Source organism: Mesoplodon bidens (assembly GCF_964165515.1).
Source record: "Mesoplodon bidens genome assembly, chromosome: 7".
Classification (NCBI taxonomy): Eukaryota; Metazoa; Chordata; class Mammalia; order Artiodactyla; family Ziphiidae; genus Mesoplodon; species Mesoplodon bidens.
The window spans coordinates 102,423,825-102,445,666 of record NC_138164.1 but is presented as its reverse complement, the minus strand read 5'-3'; the positions used below and the strand labels follow the sequence as shown (position 1 = coordinate 102,445,666).

Genomic DNA, 21,842 nt, shown 5'->3' with positions numbered 1-21,842 from the left:
CAGGAGAGGGACCCAGCTCGGGGTGGGTGTGGGATGGAGACCTTCCCGACCCTGGAGCCTGGCAGCCTCCTCAAGGCCCAGCTGCCTCTTGTGACCTGCCCCCCTGAGGCTCCTGGGCCAGGGTCTCCCAGGAGTTTGAATCAGCCTCCTGGGTCGGGAGAGGGGGGGACCCAACTCCGGAAGGAAAGACTAGAGGTCTCCTTGGGGTCCATCTTCTTCCCCCTGGAAATCCCATGGTTCCTCCTTGCATCCTCTCCTCTTGTCGTTGGGGTGTTCTTCACCTGAGCCTTACATCTGGATGATGGTGGGACCCTGGTTAGCTTCTCAGGTCTAATGCCTCCTATCTACTACCCCAGACTCATCTTTCTGAAGTCAACCTTTGACCGCAGCATTTACTCTCCCTCTGTAGTATTTAGTGGTTCCCCCTTGCCTATACTTCAGCCTGGCATTCGAGGTCTGCCTTTATCTTCCCACATCCTATCCTCCAATTCCATCCATTTCCTTCCACTCATCTGTGCTCCTTATTCTGGGAATTGGCATCAGGGCTGTACAGCATTGTTCATCTGAAATCTCCTTCTGTTGCTGTACTTCAAATTCTGAGGAGCCACTAAAATGCCTCCTCTTCCAGGAAGTCTCCCTGGATGGCTCCAGCTGAAAGGCACCCTTCTTCCTCCCAGATCCCATTGCCCTCTGCACCCAGTGTCTAGTCTAGTCTGTCTTATCTTTTCCCACTGACGGTGAGCCCAGGAAGGTGGGAGGGACCAGACTCTCAGAGGTAGAGAATGGATTACAGAGGAGGGAGAGCTGTACTGCTCAAGTCTCCTCCAATTCTCGCCAGCCCTACAGTGGCTGTCCTGCTCTGTGCTTTTGCTCACGTTGTTCCCATTGCCTGGAGTATGTCCCCTTCTCTGAAATCCTGTCCATCCATCAAGGCCATTCTCAGGTGCCACATCTCCCATGAACCCCTCCTGGCACTCCACTACAGATGCTGTCTCCCTCCTTCAGCCCCATAACTATTTCCTGGGCCCCTCTCTGGGCATTCCCCTTCACCCTCTAACAATAACTAACATCTCATTTGACTCTTACCACAAGCCTGGGTGGTAGATATTTATCACTTCCTCCATGTTACAGATGAGGGCACTGAGATGTCATTCAAGTGATTTATTTGCTCAAGATAGCTCAGGTGAGGTGAGTGAGTGATGAGCCAGGATTTAAATCTAGGTCTTTTGGCCCCAGAACTCATGCCCTTTCCCACTCCCCCAGTGCTGCCTGCCACACAGTAACAGCCTCACATTTGCCCGTTTCCTTCATCTGTAAACTCCCCAAAGGCAGATGTCTCAGCTCTGCCTCCCCACCTCTCTCCTGGTCCAGCAATCCCATCTTGGATGAATGGTATAAATGGAATTGCATTAAACAGCTTGGTCGGGCTTCCCTGGTGGCGCAGTGGTTGAGAGTCCGCCTGCCGATGCAGGGGATCCGGGTTCGTGCCCCGGTCCGGGAAGATCCCACATGCCACAGAGCGGCTGGGCCCATGAGCCATGGCTGCTGAACCTGCGCATCCAGAGCCTGTGCTCCACAACGGGAGAGGCCACAACAGTGAGAGGCCCGCGTACCACAAAAAAAAAACAAAAAAAAAAAAAACAGCTTGGCCACAGGGAAGCTTCCTCCCTAAAGCCAAGTTCTAAAGAAGCTCTGTTGCTGGAGAGGGTGGGCTGGGGCACTTGGGAGTTCCTCCTTCCCCACATCTTCGTCCCTGAGATTGCCTTTAGGATTGCTCATTTTCCAAACACCCAGGCCTCCTATACCAAGAATTATGGTAGTTCTAGCTGGATTTGACATTCCCTCACAGCTGCTTAGCTGCTGGGTTGCCGGTTGGTTTCTTGTTCAGCTCTTTCCTGCAGAGCTCTCCGCGCTCAGTCCTTTTTAAAGTGAAGCTTCTCCACTCTGTCCTCACACCTTGCCCACTTAGGACCAGCTGCTGACTGCACTATTTTTTAGCTGTGGCTCTGCCCTCTTCCCAAGAATCCAAGGGAAAAATGAAAGCCCTCCTCGCTCCCACCCCGACCCGCTTGACCACCTTCTGCAGCCTCTCCCAGCTGCAACTCTCTCCATGGAACGACTGCAGCCATCGCCTCTGCGCTCAGAAAATAATAGCTAATGCCTTTTGAGTGTTTACTCCATAACTGACCTTGTGCTAAGGCCTTCATGTGCAAGCTTTCATTTACCCCTCACAGCAACTTTAGGAGGATGGGTACTATTCTTCAGATGAGGATGCTGAGACTTCGAGAGGTTTGGTAATTTGCCAAGGTCGCATACAGAAGTGCAGCATGGACATCAGACCCATGCTCTTAACTGTCACTCCAATGACAAAGAGACTGGGGCTCCTTTGGAGGTGAATTCCCAGCCTGTCTCCTCCATCCCAGTGCCCCAGTGGACACCTGTTACCCACATCAGATAGGTGCCCCATTTGGCCAGATGGCTTCTGGGGTGGTCCACCCTCTGGAATTGGAGCCTGGCCCTGGCTCATCCCAGCTCCAGGCATCGCCCACAGCTGCTCTCCCTGCTGCTACAGCTTTGGTTTCCAGGTGTAATAAAGGGTTTGTTGTGGCAATCTGAGCAGGATGACTGGCCCTGTGAAAGCCATCACACGTGTTTGCGGCAAGGCCAGCTGCCAGGGCTGACAGTAGAGTGCGGAGGCTGCAGCTCCATCACTGGGGCCATACTGGGGATGTGCCCCCTTAGCAGCAGTGACACAGCGCTGAGGAGGCGGGATGTCAACAGGTGGCTCGTGCGAGGGGATTAACCCTGCCTCCTAACACAGGTGGGGAAGACTGCCTGGGATGGACAGGCATAGAGTGGTGACTGCAGATGACCATGCTTTGACCAACTTGCCAAACCCTGGGCTCCAGGACACCCCACTGTGCTTGGATCTTGTGCAAGAATAAGAAGCTTGGCTGTGGGGAAGGAGGGAGGAAGGCGTGCTGGGATGAGAGCTGGAGAGCTGGAGGGGCAACATAAGCTCTGAAGCCAAACAGACCTGTCTTCAAATACCCACTTTGCCACTTACTAGATGCATGACCTTGGTCAAGTCATTTCACCTCTCTGAACCCCACGTTCTTCATCTATAAAAATACTCACCCTTTAAGATTATTTTGATTCCTAACTGGGACATGTAAAGTTCTCAGTCCAATGCTTGGTGGGTGGTCACAAATCAATAATGGGAAGATGCTAGATTTCAAGCCCTTTGCTATCAGGAGCTGGGTCTTGTTTGTGCTCCAAGGTCAGCATGGTGCCATGTACATAAGGGGTACTCTGTAAATATTTGGTTTTTAAAAATTTTAATTTTTGGCTGTGTTGGATTTTCGTTGCTGCGTGCTGGCTTTCTCTAGTTGTGGCGAGTAGGGGCTACTCTTCGTTGTGGTGCATGGGCTTATCATTGCGGTGGCTTTTCTTGTTGCATGAGCTCTAGGTGTGCGGGCTTCAGTAACTGCGGCACATGGGCTTAGTATTTGTGGTACCCGGGCTTCAGTAGTTGTGGATCATAGGCTCTAGAGCGCAGGCTCAGTAGTTGTGGCACACGGGCTTAGCTGCTCCGCGGCATGTGGGATCTTCTGGGACCAGGGGTCGAACCCGTGCCCCCTGTATTGACAGGCAGATTCTTAACCACTGTGCCACCAGGGAAGTCCCAGTAAATATCTGTTGAAGGATGGGGCTTTGTCTCCTACTCCTCTGAGTGACTATTTCAAACTCTCCCCCTTCTCCCCAGTGCAACTCCCATGCCCACCCTCTCCATTGCCCCATCCCCAAACTTCACAGCCTTATGGGGGCTCCCTCAGTTTCCTGTCTCTCCATGTTCTGCACCCACAGCGTGCCCTCCATTTCTGTCTAGGCTTCTCCAGTCCTAAGTGGATCTCTTGGGACTTCCCTGCTGGTCCAGTGGTAAAGAATCTGCCTTGCAATGCAGGGGATGCGGGTTTGATCCCTGGTCAGGGAACTAAGATCCCACATGCCGCGGGACAACTAAGCCCCCACACCACAACTACTGAGCTCCCGTGCCTCAGCTGGAGCCCGCGTGCCGCAAACTACAGAGCCCACGCGCTCTGGAGCCTGAGCGCCACACCTACAGAGCCCACGCACCCTGGAGCCCGCACACACCACAGCTAGAGAAGAGAAAATCCGCATGCGGCAACTAGAGAGAAGCCTGCGTGCCGCAACAAAAGATCCCGCATGCCTCAACGAAGATCCCACGTGCTGCAACTAAGACCAGACGCAGCCATAAATAAATAAATAAAATTAAAAATAAATCAATCTTTAAAAAAGTAATAAAGTATTTCTTTAAAAAAAAAAGTGGGGCTTCCCTGGTGGCGCAGCGGTTGAGAGTCCGCCTGCCAGTGCAGGGCACACAGGTTCGTGCCCCGGTCCGGGAAGATCCCACATGCCGCGGAGCGGCTGGGCCCGTGAGCCATGGCCGCTGAGCCTGCACGTCCGGAGCCTGTGCTCCGCAGCGGGAGAGGCCACAGCAGTGAGAGGCCCGCGTACTGCAAAAAAAAAAAAAAAAGTGGATCCTTCCACCTGCTCCCTGGATCCCTTCCCCTCCCCCACCCACCCGCATCATCCATCATCTTCCCTCTCTATTGGGTCTTTGTCTTCTAGAAATAACCATGGTCAACTCTCCCCCATCTAAAAGAGCAGCCCCAAACTGCTCTTGATCTCACCTACATCCCCCCTCTAGTTGCCACCCTCTTGACAAGTGTTCACTACATCCCCCGTCTACCCCAGTCTTCACATCCGACCCACCTGTCCTCACTTCCACCCGGTTCTTCCCTACACAGCTCCAGCCACAGTCACTGGTGACCTCCTTATTACCAAAGCAAATAGACACGTTGTCTTCTCATCTTTTCCAGCCGCTCAGATAGCATCTGACACTTGTGAGCACCGTTCCTGGAAGCTCTCTCCATCAGTTTCTGGGGCACTCACCTCTCCTGGTTTTTCTCCCCTCTCCGACCATTCCTTTTCAGCCTTCTTGTTCATTCCTCTTCCTCTACTGTCTCTTAATGTCCAACTTCCCCGGAGTCCTTCCCTAAATCTCTCTTCACTTTATGCAGACCCAAGACTTTAACATACCACTTGGATGCTGACAATTTTCTAATCTGCCTGGGATCCCTTTCTGCCAAGCCCTAGACTTGCATGCTAATGTGAACATTCTACAGGCAGCTCAAATGCAAGATACGATAAAACGAATTCTTTTTCTCTCCAAACATGCTCTTCCTCCTGCATTCCCTGTCTCAGCGAAAGGTCTCATCCACCACCACCGTGGCCTCCAAGTCAGACACCTAAATGTCATGCCGGGCTCCACCCTCCCTCTTGCACTCCACAGCCAATTTGATGTCAAAGCCTGTTGATAATTCCTTCTAATTATCTCTGGAATCTTTCGCTATACCCCCTGCAGAGCCCCAGGACAGACAAATCTGATTATCTCACGCTCCGGCTTAAAAATATTCGCGGCTCTCTATCACCTTCAGGATAACATGTTCTTTCTTTAGATCCCTGCAAGGGCCCTACTTTCTATCAGGGCCGGGATGAGAGTGAAGCAAGTTGGGGCTCCTAGGGTGCCAGATTTAAGGAGGTACTCACTCTCAGGGCTGTACAAGTGCCTCTTTAAATTTTGCACGCTAATCACCCCCTTGCCTCACCCCGGTCCTGGCCCTGCTTTTCATGGCTCTGTGTCTGCACCTGACATTCTCTCCACCCCAAACACCCTAACCCCTTCTGTACCTCGCCAACTCCTACCCATCCTTTAAGACTCAGTCCAAGTTGCCCTCCCTGACCCACAGAATCTGAATTACATGACATTCTTCTGCATCTCCTTAGCTTCCTGTACACCCCTCCATCACATTGGCTCTGATGACTGGTTTACTCCCCAGCCTCCTCCACAAGCCTGGGAGACCTTTGAAGGCAGTTTGTTGAATGACTAATAGAGAGAATGGATGAATCAATCAGGAAAGGGGGTGTGCTAAAAGTTATTTTAATAATAATCATAGCTTTGGCCCAGAGCCCAGACTTTAATGGCCTTGCTGCAAAGGCCTGCGTATTCTAGCAGTTAAAACTGATGCCCAGCAGCAGGCAATGAGGTCCCCATCAAGTGGTCAAGATGAGGCTGTGGGAGGAGGATAGCGGTAGGGCTTGAAGGCCAATTCTTTTTTTTTTTTTTTTAGATTTTTCTTGATGTGGACCATTTTAAAGTCTTTATTGAATTTGTTACAATACTGCTTCTGTTTTATGTTTTGTTTTTTTGGCCGCAAGGCATGTGGGGTCCTAGCTCCCCAACCAGGGATCGAACCCGCACCCCCTGCATTGGAAGGCAAAGTCTTAACCACTGGACTGCCAGGGAAGTCCCTTGAAGGCCAATTCTGCGGCTCCATAGTTCGGTCTGGTCTTGTCCATCTTTTCCTCTGGTGGGCGGCTGGCCCAGGTGTCATCCCACCACCAGGCCCCTTCTTCCGAGTATGAAAGTATCATGCCTGCATGATAAAGTCCAAATGCCAGAGCAAGGCATTCAAGGCCCTTCTGGATCTGGGCCCTGATCACTATCCAGCCTCAGTTCTCAGCATCTTTGCCCTTTACCTTCTGGCTGTTCTGAAACTGTTCTTGAAGTTTTCCTGCTCTCTCTCCCACCTTTGAGGCCTTAGCCCAGGCTGTTTCTTTCTGGAATGCCCCTTTCTCTCTCCTGCCTACTTCCAACAGTCCTTCATGTCACCTCTTCCAGGAAGCCCTTACTGCTTGTCTGGGTGAGGCACCCTCCTCAGTGCTTAGAATAGCACCCCTAGCTTGGCCCTTAGCTCACTGTATTGATACTGCCTCTAAATGCACAGCTAATCTTTCTCAGAGCCAGTATACGTTGGGCCCTGTTCTAAACACCTTATATGATTTACCTCATTGAATCCCTACAACAGCCTCATGTACTGAATCTTAGTTATATCCTCTTTTTACAAACGGAGAAGTGGAGGCTCAGAGAGGTTCAGGTTACGTAGTGTCTTAGTTTCCTACACTGCATAACGAATTACTACAAACATGGCTTAAAACAACACATGTATGGGCTTCCCGGGTGGCGCAGTGGTTGAGAGTCCGCCTGCTGGTGCAGGGGACACGGGTTCGTGTCCCAGTCCGGGAAGATCCCACATGCCTCAGAGCGGCTAGGCCCGTGAGCCATGGCCGCTGAACCTGCGCGTCCGGAGCCTGTGCTCCGCAACGGGAGAAGCCACAGCACGGAGAGGCCCACGTACCACAAAAAAAAAACAACAACAACACATGTATGATCTCAGTGTCCATGGCTCACATCTGGGTACAGCTCAGCTGGGTCCTGTGCTCAGGCTCTCACCAGGTGGCAGTCCAGGTGTTGGCTGGGCTGGGGTCTCATCTGGAGCTGAGGCCCTCTTCCAAGCTGCTCAGGTTGTTGGCAGAATCCGATGTCTTGCCACCATAGCATGAGGCCTTCAGCGCCTAGAGGCCTCCCTCTCCATGTGGTTCACACAATATGGCTGTTTGCTTCTTCAAGGCCAGCAGGAGACTATCTCTTCAGGAAGGGCTCAGTCCCTCTTTTAATGGCTCTCACCTGATTAGGTCAGGCCCACCCAGGATAACCTCCTTTTTAATTAACTCAGAATCAACTGATTTGGGACCTTACTTACACCTGCAAAATCCCTTTACTTTTTCCATGAAAGGTCACCTAATTACGGGAGTGACAGCCCCTCACATTCACAGGTCTGCTCAAGACCTTAGGGGAAGGGATGAAACAGGGTGTGTGTATGCCAGGGGGCAGGAACCTTGGAGTCATACTGGAATCCTGCCCACCGCACATAGCTAGCAAGTGGCAGCTCCAGTAGCCAAAGGCAGCTCTTCTTACTCTGAAGTCTGCGCGTTATTTTTTTAATTTTTTTATTTTTTGCGGTACACAGGCCTCTCACTGCTGTGGCTTCTCCCCTTGCAGAGCACAGGCCCAGTGGCCATGGCTCACGGGCCCAGCTGCTCCGCGGCATGTAGGATCTTCCCGAACCGGGGCACGAACCCACGTCCCCTGCATCCGCAGGTGGACTCTCAACCACTGCGCCACCAGGGAAGCCCCGCGAAGTCTGTGCTTTTAATCCAGCCGAAGCAAAGGATACAAGAACCAAGAAATTGGCAGGTCTTAGGACCAACCTGAGTACGGCATATACAGTGCCTGGTGCAGCTCCTGGCCACCCTAGGTGCTCGTTATCACAGTTGCCACCCCCTAAAGTCCATCTTGGTGGCTTATATGCTTTTCTGCTTCCATACTCAGCAATCGTAGGTGCTTGGAGGAGCCTTGGGGTGGGGGAATTGCTGCAGAATTCTTTGACCACCTAGTTTGAACTCTGTGCCTGGCTGGAAGAGGGAACTCAACGCAAATGCTTTCTCAAACCGCTCACCCCCAATCACCTCCAGTCAGAATATAAAATAAACTTACCCTTCTTACTCCCTCATCCTTCAGTCCCACCCCCCACCCCCAGCCCAACCATGAAGAAAGGCACAAAGTCAGGAATTGATGCTGCATCTTTTTTTTTTTTTACTTATGCCTTCTTAAAGCATGTGCTGAGCTGATGGGTGAAGCAGTTTGGCAATTAAAAAGGCCCAGCGGCTTGGGCAGCGGCAGGGGGAGGCCAGGTGAGGGGTGGGGGGGACCCTCTTTCCTGGGCCAGGGAGCAGCAAAGCCCGCACTAACTTCATAAAATATAAAACAAGGGAGGGGTGCAGGTCGGAGGGAGACTTGTAAAATACAATATCTTAGGGATTGGCAATAATAAAAAATAAGGTTCATTATTTACAAACAATTTCTGTTCTTGGTCTCTGTACAGTGGGGGGAGGGGTGGGGGGGTGTCAGTCTGTTGACGTGTGTGTTTGTGTGTTTGTGTTTGTGTGTGTGTGTGTGTGTGTGTGTGTGTGTGTGTGTGTGGCGGGGCTGGGGCAGGGAGGCAGTGGTCCTGTTGGTCGTTATGAGAAAGGTAACCCAGTGAGTGGTTTATCTGAGAAGGACGGATGGCTGTGGAGTGGTGGTGAGAACAGAGCGGTTGGCCTAAGGGGACAGTCCAAATGTGCGGGGAGAGGAGAGGCCCCAAGTCAAGATCTGGGGCAAAGGTGGGCTGGGGGGAAGACGGACCCCAGGGGGCAGGGGTACTAGCCGGATCCGGGTTAGTGAGCAAGACAACCCCTCTTCTGAGTGCCAGAGGGTACGTCCTGTGTCCTGGGTCTTGGCACGGCTTAGGAGAGTTTGATGGTGGTGTTGGGGCCCAGATCCCTAGAGAGAGAAGAGAAGTCAGGGGTGACTCTGTCCAGGGAGGACCCTCTCGCCCCTCTGCAAGCTGGATCTGGACACGGGAGGGATGGGGCCTTGGGAGGGTGTGGCTGAGGACACGGGGACCGGGGGCAGGCAGAGGGCAGGGGGAGCCTGGGACCCCAGGAAGGGAAGGGGTCACCCACCCACCTCTCGTGGAACCACTCCTTAGGGTGGGAGAAGTCAGGACTGGTGCTGTTTCCACCGACGTCCTTGGGCCAGGCCTCACTCAGGTACTTGCTGGTCTCGTGGGTGCTGTCCAGGTGGTCATGCTGCAGGTGGTCCTGGGGTCGCTGCTCCGCCGGCCCCCCGGGCTTGATCTCCCAGCCATCCGGGGGCTCCACGGGCAACAGGGCGCTGCGGCCATCCTCCCACGAGCCTGGCCCCTCATCATAGAACAGGAGGCTTCGGGAGGGCACTGGAGAAGGCGCTCAGGGTGAGCCATGGTGCCAAGAGGCTCCCTCCCCATCCAGGCCACATTCAGGGCCTGGTGTTTAAGGACCTGGGCCCTGGAATCTTACGGGCTTGGATCTGAACCCCAGCTCTAGCAATTCTGAGCTGTGTGACTGCAGGCAAGTCATGCCTTTGCTTTCACCTTTCTGAGCCTCAGTTTGCTCACCTGTAAAATAGGAATACGAGGGCTAACCTCCTGTTGATGTGAGGTTTAAATGAGATAATAGAGTGATTGAAACTGCACTAAGAGAAAGTTAGATCTTCCTAAGCAGAGGGTACTGGGCTGGGGCATCTAAGACCTGGGTTCTGATCCTACTGTACCACTCACTTTTTGTGAGACCTTGAATTAATCTTTTTCCCATTCTAGGCCCTAGTCTGCCCTTCAGGGAAATGCAAAAAAACAAAAACAAAAAACAAAAAACACATTTTTTGGATATCTATCTCGTGCCAGGCATTGTAGGCATCTTTTAACCTATATCAAATCATTAACAGAAACTCTTGGAATGAGATATTTTTAGCTCCATTTCACAGAACAGGTAACTGAGGCTCCAGGTTGCCAGGCACGCTGTCCCAGGCTAGTCTGCACTGAAGGTGAGATGCAAACCCAGGCGTGCCTGACTCCAGGACCCACCACCGCCCTTCTCACTCTCAGGGCCCGGATCTCACAGTCTATGTGAGCGGAGCCCCTGGAGCTGTGCGGTGCACCAGCTCTGTAAGCCAGCCTGCTCCAGAGGTCATCTCCTCCTCTTCGCCCTGCGGACACTGGGCCTGAAACCCACTGTGTTCACTCGGAGGGGCTCATTCATTCCCTCGCTCCTCTGGCTCCTCTGACTCTGGTTTTGTCCATCAACACTCCCTCCCTCCCTCTCCCCCTAACCCCAGCCCCCCTACCCATTTCCATTCCTTCCTCTCCAAGGTTCTCTGTACCTCCCAACACACATAGGCCCCTCAGGCCTTGGGAAAATGGACACGTGGCTCTCAAGACCTTACATCCCTGCCACCCACCTCCCTTAGTAACTGTCCTGTTCTCTCCTTCTCAGGCTGCTCTGGTCCAGGGAGTGGTTTTCACTCCCCGCCTCTGCTTCCTCTTCCCCTAACCCTCCCTACGCCACTTCCTCCCCTCAAGGCCCTGCAGGCTTAGCTCATCCTCCCTGAAGTATCCCTCCTTGAAACTCACCCCTCCCCAGCTCCTCTCTCTCTCTGACCTCCCATCTGTTTCCTCTTCCTCCTCCGGCCCTGCTGGATAACTCACTCCTGGTAAATGATGAGGGACTGTCTGGAAGTTCCTCTGTAGGTCTATCTGAAGTATCCTCTGCTTCTGGAAACCCATACTACTTTTTACTGCACCCTATACTAGTTCTCCCCTTGCCACTGTGTGTTGTATCTTTTCTCTCCTCTTGTGAGCTCATCAAAAAGGAAGCGATTGTGTTCATTTAGTAGGTGCCTCCTGTGTACCAGGCACTGTGCTAACGGCCTTTGGGCACCATGTCGTTTAGTCTTCACGACAAATGTGCTCAGGAAGTGTGGAACTTGTAACTCCCATTTTCAAGATAAAGAAATTGAAATTAAGCGTGCTTAAGACACATGCCTGAGGTCACGCAGTTAGTGAGTGGCAGATATGACTGACTCTGAAGCTCTATGCTCTTCTTAGCAATCCTCACAGTCCCCTGTGGGATGGTAGCTATCTGAGCTCACACTACCACTACCCTGCCTCTGCCCATGACAGACATTACCAGTGGATCCTGGCACTCCTTCCTGTTGATCCTGAATGGTGCCTCGGAGTCCTTCTTAACACAGTGCTTCAGGCAGCCACCACCAACTTATGGAAAATGTCCCTGGAGCTGAAACTGATTTGCTATCCCAGTTGTAAAATACTGATGGTGCTTAGCAGATGTCCCTACCAACTGGCACCATAATACATGGGGGCTAGGGTGGAAACATTCCTGTTATTCCCTAAACCTACCCCCGCAAGCCACGCCTGGGTGGGCTGGGAATCAGGGGCTCTTCACTGTAGTCCTAATTCTATAACTAACATTGAACACATCATAGACCCTTTGGGGGCCTCAGTTTCCCCATCTGCAAAATGAGGAGGTAGAATGAGACGGCTCCAGCCCCAAACCTGGCTCCTCTCTTGTGTCTGGCTTCTGCCCAGAAGTTGGGGCTGGCATGGGGGGAAGGCAGCCTGGCTCAAAGCACTCACTCTGACTGGCAGTGTAGACGCTGTCAGTGGCCATGGGGTCTTCCTTCACAGTCTGGGAGCCGGAGGAGAACTCAGGGAGGCAGGGCACGAGGGAGCCCAGCACCAGGACGAAGCACAAGGCTGCCACCTGGTAGTGGAGAGAGAGCGGAGGGGCTGCAACCCTGGCCACCCCAATCCTCCCCCTGCCCCCGAGCCAATGGGGGCAAAAGGCTCAGTATTTTTCCGGGAAAGCTGCTCCCAGAGCCAACCACCTCCTGCACGTGGTGGAGGAGAAGGTAGAGGCTGTCGGGACATCTCAGCCCATTGTAGGGGGGCCGCCCCAGGCAGTGCTAGAAAAGAGGGGGAATTGGCCAGTGTGGTTATCACCTATGGGGTGGAGGAATCAGGAAGGGAAGGAAGGGGTAGGTGTGGGAGGAGGCTGAGATTGGGGCAAGGGAGGGGGACGTATCTTCACACCAGATTCCCAGCAGGATTCCCAGGAAGGCAGGCCAGCAGGAGGAGGTTAAGAGTCACAGAGCCCAAACTAACCCCTGCCTCTAGTGGGGCTTTGCCACCTGAGAGCTTGAGGATCTCGGAGGACCTGGGGAGTGATTAGCCAGGAGGCAACAGGCTGTACAACTCCAGGAAATGTGGAAGAGGGGCTAGCAGAGGCCTGAGCCACAGCCTAGGCACCCACCTTCCATTCCAGAAAGAACCAGGTCCATACTTCCCCGCATCCCCCCCAGGCCCATCACTCCACTCCACTGGGCCTGCAGAAGCTGCCTCCTCACGGGACTTGCCCTGCCATCCTCTAGCTGAGTTCACGTGAGTCACTACACATCCACACCGTGTTAGAACTGGTCAGGGAAGGTCATGTTCTGGAAGGTTCCATGGACTTGGGGAAAGAGGCTGGGGTCTGCTGGAGCCAGTGCACCAGGTACTAGGATGGTTTACTCTGGTGACACCGCCCACAATATGGCCAGGACCTTGAAGCTCTGCCACCCCCCCATAGAAAGCCAGCCTGGGGAAGACCTGTCCTCCTGTGGCCCTGCAGTGAGGGAACAGCACCTACCATGAGGCAGGTCCCAGTCTGGGTGGCAGCCATCTTGTAAGGTCTGGAGATCTTGTTGGTGACCAGAGTCTGGAGTTTCTGCAGCTGCTGGAGCAGGGTCCTGAGGAGGGCACAGCGGTCACCCGGCAGGTTCTGACCCAGCAGGCATCTCTGCCTCAGGGAGCTCTCCCGGGGAGGAGCTGGGCAGCCTCCAGACTTGGCTTCCACGCCAGGTGCCCGTTTCAGTCAAGACAGAAAAGGTCACCTCCCGCGTGGCTCCTCTGTGGTGTGGCTGGGTCACCCTATGGAGGCTCAGGGGTGCCCCGTGACGCTCTTGGCCAAAGGGGGGTGTTGGAGGCGAGCCTGGACCACCTCAGCTGAGGCCACTTTCTTTTTCTTACCCTGCACCAGCCACAGCTAAATTAACCCTCCCTCCTTTGTATCCACGGCACCTTGAGCTGATACGAAGGACACGTCTGGCAGCTGCCTGGTACATGGTGAGAAGCAAGTGTCCAGGAAATGGTAGCTACCAGTTTTGTTAATTTTGTTGCTGTTTTTATCACAGCACCTGTAACACTTCGTTTATTTATGAATGTCTGTGTCAGTCTCCTTCGCTAACTGTGGGCTCCCTGAGGGCAAGGACTGGGTCCCTCCCGGCGAGGAATCCTCTGGGTACCCACAGAGGGTGCCCAGCCCACCCTTGGTGAACAAATGTTTAATTCTCGCTTTCCTCCACCCAGCCGGTCGGTGGGGTTGCAGTTCCCAGAATGTACAGCAGGTGGCGAAACAGCTCCAAGGGCCTCGCCCTATTTGGGACTAGGGAGGAATCTGGACCAGAGGAAGGGGGTGAGGGGTGAGGGCTCCCGCCCCCCATCCCTGAGTCAGGGGGGCATTCTCCAGGTCATTCAGGGGAGTGGCTGGATCCCGTTGGAGAAGCTGGGGGAGAAGGAAGGAAAGAAGGAAAAAGCCTTCTGTTGAGCACCTGCTACATACTAGCTGTTGTCTTTTTATTACTCCCAGCAAACAATTATTACTCCCACAAACCTACTGTGGGCTCATGGCTGGTCACTATCAAGAATTCAGAATAATAACAAGAAAAAACGAGGAAGAAAAGCTAACATGAATGGAACATTCTCAAATGCCAAGGACAGTGCTGGCCCTTTACTTGCTAGGTCTCATCGCATCGTCACATGAATCCTGGGAGATACTGCTTCTATCATCTCCATTTAGACAGAGAAACTGGGGCCCAGAAAGGTGTATGTAACAGTTTTTCCAGGATCACAAAAATGGCACCCAGAGTTGTGACTTTACGCGGCTACTGCATGCCAGGCCCTGTGCGGGTTCCATACTAATGTTTCTCAAGCTTAATTGTGCACGTGAATCACCCAAGGATATTGTTGAAATGCAGATTCTGATTCAGTAAGTCTAGGGAGAGTCCCGAGACTCTGCATTTCTTTCTTTCTTTTTTTTTTTTTAATATTTTTTTGATGTGGACCATTTTTAAAGTCTTTATTGAATTTGTTACAATATTGCTTCTGTTTTAGGTTTTGGTTTTTTGGCCGTGAGGCATGTGGGATCTTAGCTCCCCGAACAGGGATCGAACCCACACCCCCTGCACGGGGAGGCGAAATCTTAACCAGTGGACTGCCAGGGATGTCCCCTGAAATTCTGCATTTCTAACAAGCCCCCACGTGATGCTAATGCTGCTGGTCTGAGAAACTCGCTTTCGGTGGCAAGCATGTACACCAGTAGGTTCTAACTTTAGGGTGCGTCAGAATTACCTGGAGGGCTTATTAAAACACAGATCATTGAACCCTCCCCCTGGAGTTCCTGATTCAATAGGCCTGGCATGAGGCCTGAGAATAAGCATTTCTAACAAGTTCCCAGGGGCTGCTGCTGTGCTGGTCTGTATCATCACATTTAAGCACCTTACCAGCCCTGTCTGGTATCTAGATGGGAAACTGAGGGTCCCAGGATGCAGAGTCCCTGTTTCTGGGGTTCCCATCATCCTGAACTCAATGATCTCTCCTCTCTCCTGCCTCCCAGAGCTATGCCATAGCCAGGCACTGGCTGCAGAAGGGCAGGGGCCGGGGGGACGCAGGTGGCACCACCCACCTGTTGGCATTCTCCAGGGTCTCCACCTTCTTCCACAGTTCGTTGTTCTCAGATGTAAAGGTCTCCACCCTGCGGGGGCCAAGCAGGCACAGGCTCGGGGGCAGCCCCCAGACTCACTGCTGCCCCCTTAGCCCTGCCCACCAGCATCCTAGTTCCTGTGCCCCCCGCCCCTGTGAGAGAAGGCTGGGGCGAGCAGGCCAGGCTGGGGAGTGGGGCCCAGGCCACCCAAGCCGCCCACCTGCCCAAGGCCTCTTACTTCTTTTCTAGACACTCCACGTACTCCTTCTTCTTACGGCGGCTCTCCTGGGCCGAGATCTAGAGGGGGAAGCCCCCAAACGGGAGTTACCACACCACATATCCACTTCCTGGGGCTCCCCAACTTCAGGGTTGGCATCACCAGGAGAACAGAGCCCTCCCCCCAAACCAGGGAAGCCCCAGGGCAGGGGCAAGCCCTGGCTCACGCTTTACCTTGTTCTTGATTTTCCTCCGGACCCTCTTTAAGGCCTTCTCCTCAGCTTTGGTGAGGGGGAGTTTCGTGGGGATGGGGTAGCCCTCAGCAATCAGGGTGCGCTTTTCCTCCTCCGTCAGGAGCAGTGGCCCCGACGTCCCCTGTAATTTCTGTGGGAAGGGGGACATGATAGTTAGGAACCAGACAGCCCTGCATTCAAATTCAAGCTCTGCCATTTACTCTTCACATGACCTGGGCAAGGCACTCAACTCACTGAGCCTCGGTCTCCTCATCTGAGAAAGGGGCAGATCTGAATTAAATCCAATAACAGGTATCAAGTGCTCAGGACGTTGCTGGGAGCCTGGCATGTTTGGCCCTCAGTATATTGCTGGGGGTGGGGTGGTCCTGAGATCCCATCCTGGAACTCATAGCCTCAAAGCTTACTTGTCCAGGGCCCCCTAAACAGCACCCACCTCAGACACCCACCACCTCTTGGGAGGTTCCACACCCATCCCAGTGGATTCTGGGCCTCCTGAACATTGTTCTCCAAACAGTGCTCTCTGGGGGCAGCCTGGGCCGTCCCCCTGAAGGTGAGGAATGTCAAGTTCTAGTCCTGGCTCTGCAATAGTGTGGGTTCGGCAGGCCTCTTGAACTTTCCACCTGTTTCCTATTTACCCCAAGGCACGATTAAAAGATTGTCACTCCCATCTGCCGGGCAGGCACCTCTCTGAATTCTGATGGGGGTGGGGATCAGGCTTAGGGCTCCCCAGGCACTCAATTCCTTGACTCCAGGCTCAATCCACCCCCAGCTGCTTACGTGAGGGGCAGTGAGGAGGGGGGAGGTGGAGATGGCTGTGGAGGAGCGGGCCATAGGCCGGATGGGGCTGGAGGGGGGCAGAGAGCGGGGACTCTGGGAGCCGTCACTGTCGCTGCCATGGCTGCTGGGGGGCGTCGGAGGCATCTGCACCAGGTCCTCTGGGGAGAGCAGGAGAAACCAGGTTAGCAGGGTGGCGCCCCAGCTCTGGTCGCACAATCAGAGTTCAACATAGCATGGGCCTAAGCCAGCCCGGACTGACTGTGGGACTGGCTGCTGGGGCCTTGACCGCTATAACATCAGAAGCCCCTCTGCCATGTCAGAAAGACGAGCTGATGTCCCAGAAGACAATTCCTGAGTGCCACCCCATCTCTGACTCCACAGAAGCCTGGCTCCTTTAAGCCTGGTTCTTGGTGGGGATATCACAGAGGCTGGATTCTTGGGGTCCCTCCCCTACCCCTGACTTCACAGGGCTCAGGATCTTTGAGCCTCCAATTTGGCAACCCCAGGAGGTGACTGGAATCTGCCCATAGCAAGACCCGTGGGGTTCAGGCTGGGCAAGCCGCAGCCTCTGTCCCTTTCTTTCCACTGCAAAATCCCAGGGTGTCCATTTTCAACCTCAGGGTAACAGGACAGCAGGCACTGGGCTTTCAGCAGACCCACCAGGAGCACTGCTCTCCCCAGCATGCCTTCTGTGCTGCCTCTCTGAGGCCACAGCATCAGGAAGATTGACGCTCTGCAGGTGGTCAGGAAGAGGCCTGGGCAGAGCCAAGAGGACCAAGAGCCTTGCTGCAGGGAGAGCTCCCCGGCCAGCACAGAACACCCAGATTTAAGTCCAGGTGCGGGAATCTGGAGCTGACTGCACCTCAGAGCCGGGCTGAGGCTGGCAGGAGGAAGCACTGCATCCTTCCGGGCTCGGCCCATGACTGCCTCCTGCAGGAGTCCCCTCTCCCTTCTTTGGCTCTCATTTGCCTATTATGGATGCCAGACTGTAAAGACCACTGAACTTGGACTCAGAGAGACCTGAGGTCAAGTCTTGACTGTTGCACCCCACAACTGTGTGACCTATAGTTATGTTTACTTAACCTCTCCCAGCCTCACTTCCCTGCTGAATGGGGGTGAAAGGACGCCTTGCATGGAGCCAGGAGGATGCAATGGGCTAATGTATGGGAACAGGCTTTATGAATTGAAGGGCACTCTACAATGTAAGGTGTTTTCACACTGGTCCCTTTCTACCTCCTGTTAATTCTATATCTTCTCTCAGAGGCTGGGACCAACTTGAGGGTGAAACTTGGGCCTTATTCATCTTTCTAAACCTTGTGGTACTTAGTCCAGGGCCTGAATAAGCACAGTAGATGCTTAATCAACGTTTGATGAATTAATGAGGTGGGATTGGAAAGATTCAGTTAGCCCTTTCTCTTTCTGGTCAGTCCAAGAAGCTTCCTCTGTTCTCTTCTCCCCTGTCAGGTCTGGGAATGTGCTTTCAAGGCTTCCTGGGGACCTGCCATCTTTAATCCATAACACTGCTGTATAATTGGTGGTTTGTCTGTGGCTCACACTACTCTGTGATCTACTTGGGTACAGGGACTGTCTTCTCTCTCTGCTTCCCCAGCTCCTGGGACTAGGAGATGCCCAGTGAACTCTAGTTGGATGGATGGATAAATGGATAGATGGATGGATGGACAGATAGATGGATAAATGAGTAGATGGATGGATGGATGGACTGATGGCTATAGAGTGGACTTCAATTAATGAATGATGGGAGGGATGAGAAGGTGTGGATAATAGTGATGACAGCTGTAGACTGTGTAAGAAGGGGACTGGAGGGATGGAGAATGGGCAGGGTGGGGAGGAGAGAATATTTTGGGGGGAGATGGGAGGTGTCGAGGGAGATGAGTGGGCTGGACCAAGGGAGTAAAGAATGCGGTCTGCCCAAGACTGGAGAGGAAAAGTCCCTCTCTGGACACACTTACCTGGTGTCACTTTGAGGAACTGGTTTACCTCCTGAGGCTCTGCTTTGATCACTGGCAGCTGAGTCATCTCTCCCGGGGCCTGAGGAAGAGACAGGTCCAGCTCCGTCAGCTGCCCCGGGGGGCCCGTCCCCACCATGCCATCCAACCTCCCTCTCTCCCTGGGCCTGGGGGTCTGCCCTGCAGCATTAAGGAAGTATCTGGGCCCAGGGTTCCAGGCACATTCCAGAGGAGCAGAGGCAAGTTCTCGTGCTTAGAGAAGTCAAGTAGACCTAAGAAAAGAGAATGGTGGCCAAGTAGCATCGTTTAGCCTCTAAGCTCAGGGAAGGAGGGCCTCCTGTAGCCTCTGAGGCCAGGGCCATCTTTTTGGTGGAGGCCGACCCTACACTGACTGTGAGCCCATGTGGGTTGCCATGAGGACGGGAGGTAACGTCTGGCAGATCGTAGTTGTTCAATGAGCGGTAACAACAGCACAGGTGAAGGAGGCATTAACTGGCTGGGGGCCCAGAGAAAGCTCCCTGAGCAGCTGAAGTTTGAGTCCTGATGTATAAATAGGAGTATTCCAGATAAAGGATGGGGCAGGACGTAGATGAGGGGAGAGGCATTCCAAGAAGAGGAAAAAGCACCTGCAAAGGCACAGAGGCCCGACAGAGCACAGCTAGCTCTGGAAACTGCAAGTATTAAGGGTGTCCAGAGTGTAGGGGTGTGTGTCAGAGGTGGAGTGGTGAGAAACAAGACCAGAAGATCTGGGGGGAGGATGTGGGGAGGGGGTGAGTAGAATCCAGACAAAGAAGTCTGAAACAATGAGGAGCCCCTAATGGGTTTTTAAGCAAGGGACTGATAGAATTAGATTAATGCTTTTAATAAACATGCATTCCTATTCTTTATGCCATCCCAACTTGCTGTTCCAGAAAGGACGTCAACAGGCATGGCTTCCTACACATGAGGACCAACATACATACAAGGGGTGTTCTCTTTGAGAAGGCGCTGTGTTGGGTGTTGGATTTCAGGGCCATCTCTCCCCTCCAGGTCTGCAGCCAGCAGAGGGGTCATGATATCGTGGGTGGGACCCAGAATCCCAAATTTAGGCAGGTGAGTAAGAATCCCAGGAGGTTAAGGCTGGCAGGGACCTTGGAGACTCCCTGGTCTACATCCCAGCTCAGGCCTCAAGTGACAGATGAAGGGACTGCGATGCAGTAGGGTGACAGCTCTCATGTGGGTCACACGCTCATCATTGTCCTACCAACTCCTGGTTCCTGTGCCTTCCACTAGGGGGTCGCGGCCTCACTAGAGTGGAAAGTGTGGGCTCCGGGGTCTGGCGGCTGAGTTTGGAATGCAGCTCCATTGCTTCTGACTGTGCAACGTGGGGCAAGTTGCTCAACCCCTTCCACCTCAGTTTCCTTCTCTGAGGCATGAGCGCAGCTTCCAAGACCCTGGCTGCCGCTGCTGTCATGCCTTCCCTTCCTGCTATGGCGAGGGCTGAGGAGTTGCAGAGCCAGTCCTAGAGGTGGTCCCAAAAGATCCTCCCCATTTGCAGCCAACCCTGAATCCTCAGGTCCCTGGTGGTGTAGGAGGGGCTGACCTTTCTCACTTTGGGTCCCGTACATTTTGATCAGGTGAGCTGTGTGGCCAGCAGGGGGCAGTGCCAGCCAAACCTTGACTCTAGGGATTTCAAGGTAACCCTCATGCTGTAGAGTCAGGGTTAGGACCCCCTTTAGCCGTAGTTCATGCTCCCATTTTACAGAGAAGGAAGCTGAGGAAAAAACAGCGAAGGCAACGTGCCCAGAGCACAAGTGAGAGCAGAGCTGGGACCCAGACAGGGCCTCTCCCAGGAGCCAGGGGTCTGGGATGTCAACTTTGGATTTACAGCCGACTGCTCTTATCTATACATTCACGGGGGTGAGGGCTGGCATGAGGGTGTGGGTTAAAAATATTCATCTCATGAATATAAACAATTGAAATATGGCATAATTTTTATATTTCCATTTAGGTGTTTCTTCCTTTTAAAAAACCCAGACACTTTGAGAAAATTAAGTGGCCTGGGCTGTCTCCTTCCCAGAGACCCTGGACTGGGCCCCTGATGCCCAGCCCTGCCTGGGTCTCTGTCATCTTTCTTCTGCACACAGTGAGGGCCCCAGCTTATTCCGAGGGTGCTGTGGTTTGAGCCCGTTCTAGGATGGTGAAGGGATGGCCCAAGGGATGGGCAGGGGCCTGGTCTGGGAGTTCCGACTCTCAGTCCTGAGGGTCACATTGCTCCCTGTTCACAGAGCCCCTGTGTGCACAGGGCTTTGGATCGCTCTTCCCACAGAGACCCATCATCCCTCCTCCCTCCCTCAGCCCCTACTAACAGTCCCCAGGCTCACCTGGTGGGGGATGGGCAGCCTGGTCAGGGGGCTGAGGCCCAGCAGCGGGGTGGTGGCCATGGCGGCAGCGGCAGCCATGGCTGAGGAGGCAGCCAGAGGGTCCACGGGCAGCTCCGGGCTCTGCTCCTGCTTCACCATGACCGAGCACAGTTTGTGTCCCAGCACCCACGCTCCGTGTTCCACATCTAGGGAAGGGGGCAGGACCCAGGCTCAGGGGACTCCTAGAGCAGAGGGCTCAGCCCCTCTCCTGGCCCCTTGGAGCTGCTCTGGACAGGACTGTGGAGAGATGCTAGGGTATACCGGGAGGCAGGTGGAAAAGGGCAGGGGGCGGCGCTTGTGAGGTAGGAGGGTGGAGTGGGCTGGGGCCAGAAGAGGTGGGGGCATCTTCTTCATTCAGCAGTTTACAGAGTGGTCTTGGACAAACAGACCCCTCCTGACTGGCTGTGTGACTTTAGGTAAGTTGCTTAACCTCTCTGAGCCTTAGCTTCCTCGTCTGTAGAAGTACCTGACAAGAAGTAAATGTTCAATAAATGGCAGCTATTGTGAATACAATTATTGTTATTCAGTAAACATCTGCTGAGCACCAAGCTAGGTGCTGGCGATCTGGTGAGAGTCACGAGCAGTTTAGTGCAGTTAGAACGCAAAGGGAAGGGGAAGATGGGGTCAGAGAGGCCAGCAGGGATGGCACGGCCTTGGAGCCGCAACTTTGTCCTAAAGGTAACAGGGAGGCACTGAAGAGTTTTAAGCATGCTCAGATTTGTAATGTTAAAAAAGATCATTCTGGGGCTTCCCTGGTGGCGCAGTGGTTGAGAGTCCGCCTGCCGATGCAGGGGACACGGGTTCGTGCCCCGGTCCGGGAAGATCCCACATGCCGTGGAGCGGCTGGGCCTGGCCATGGCTGCTGAGCTTGCGCGTCCGGAGCCTGGGCTCCGCAACGGGAGAGGCCACAACAGTGAGAGGCCTGCGTACCGCAAAAAAAATCATTCTGCCTGTGTGTGCAGACTGGCCCGGCAGAGGGAGGCAGGGAGACCCGCAGGAGGCTGTTGAAATTGTCCAGCGAGAGAAGGTGAGGCACATGCTAAGGCAGTGGCAGTGGGGATGGA

At 53.7% G+C, this 21,842-nt stretch overlaps 1 protein-coding gene across 2 annotated transcripts in view; it reads right to left on the bottom strand.

Annotated features, from left to right (window-relative positions):
- Positions 1-8,557: 8,557 nt before the first annotated feature.
- CREB3L1 (cAMP responsive element binding protein 3 like 1) overlaps positions 8,558-21,842 on the bottom strand; it is a 35,277-nt gene continuing 21,992 nt past the window's right edge. Inside the window, exons 3-12 of one of the 2 annotated variants that reach the window (XM_081239261.1) lie at positions 20,740-20,924; positions 18,380-18,458; positions 16,410-16,567; positions 15,613-15,762; positions 15,401-15,459; positions 15,145-15,213; positions 13,051-13,150; positions 12,000-12,126; positions 9,493-9,764; positions 8,558-9,310 (exon numbers count right to left, since the gene is read on the bottom strand). In XM_081239261.1, coding sequence (XP_081095387.1) covers positions 9,089-9,310; positions 9,493-9,764; positions 12,000-12,126; positions 13,051-13,150; positions 15,145-15,213; positions 15,401-15,459; positions 15,613-15,762; positions 16,410-16,567; positions 18,380-18,458; positions 20,740-20,924 — 1,421 coding nt within the window. In that variant the 3' untranslated portion in view covers positions 8,558-9,088. The remainder of the gene's footprint in view (positions 9,311-9,492; positions 9,765-11,999; positions 12,127-13,050; positions 13,151-15,144; positions 15,214-15,400; positions 15,460-15,612; positions 15,763-16,409; positions 16,568-18,379; positions 18,459-20,739; positions 20,925-21,842) is intronic. The other variant, XM_081239262.1, reaches the window with a different exon arrangement.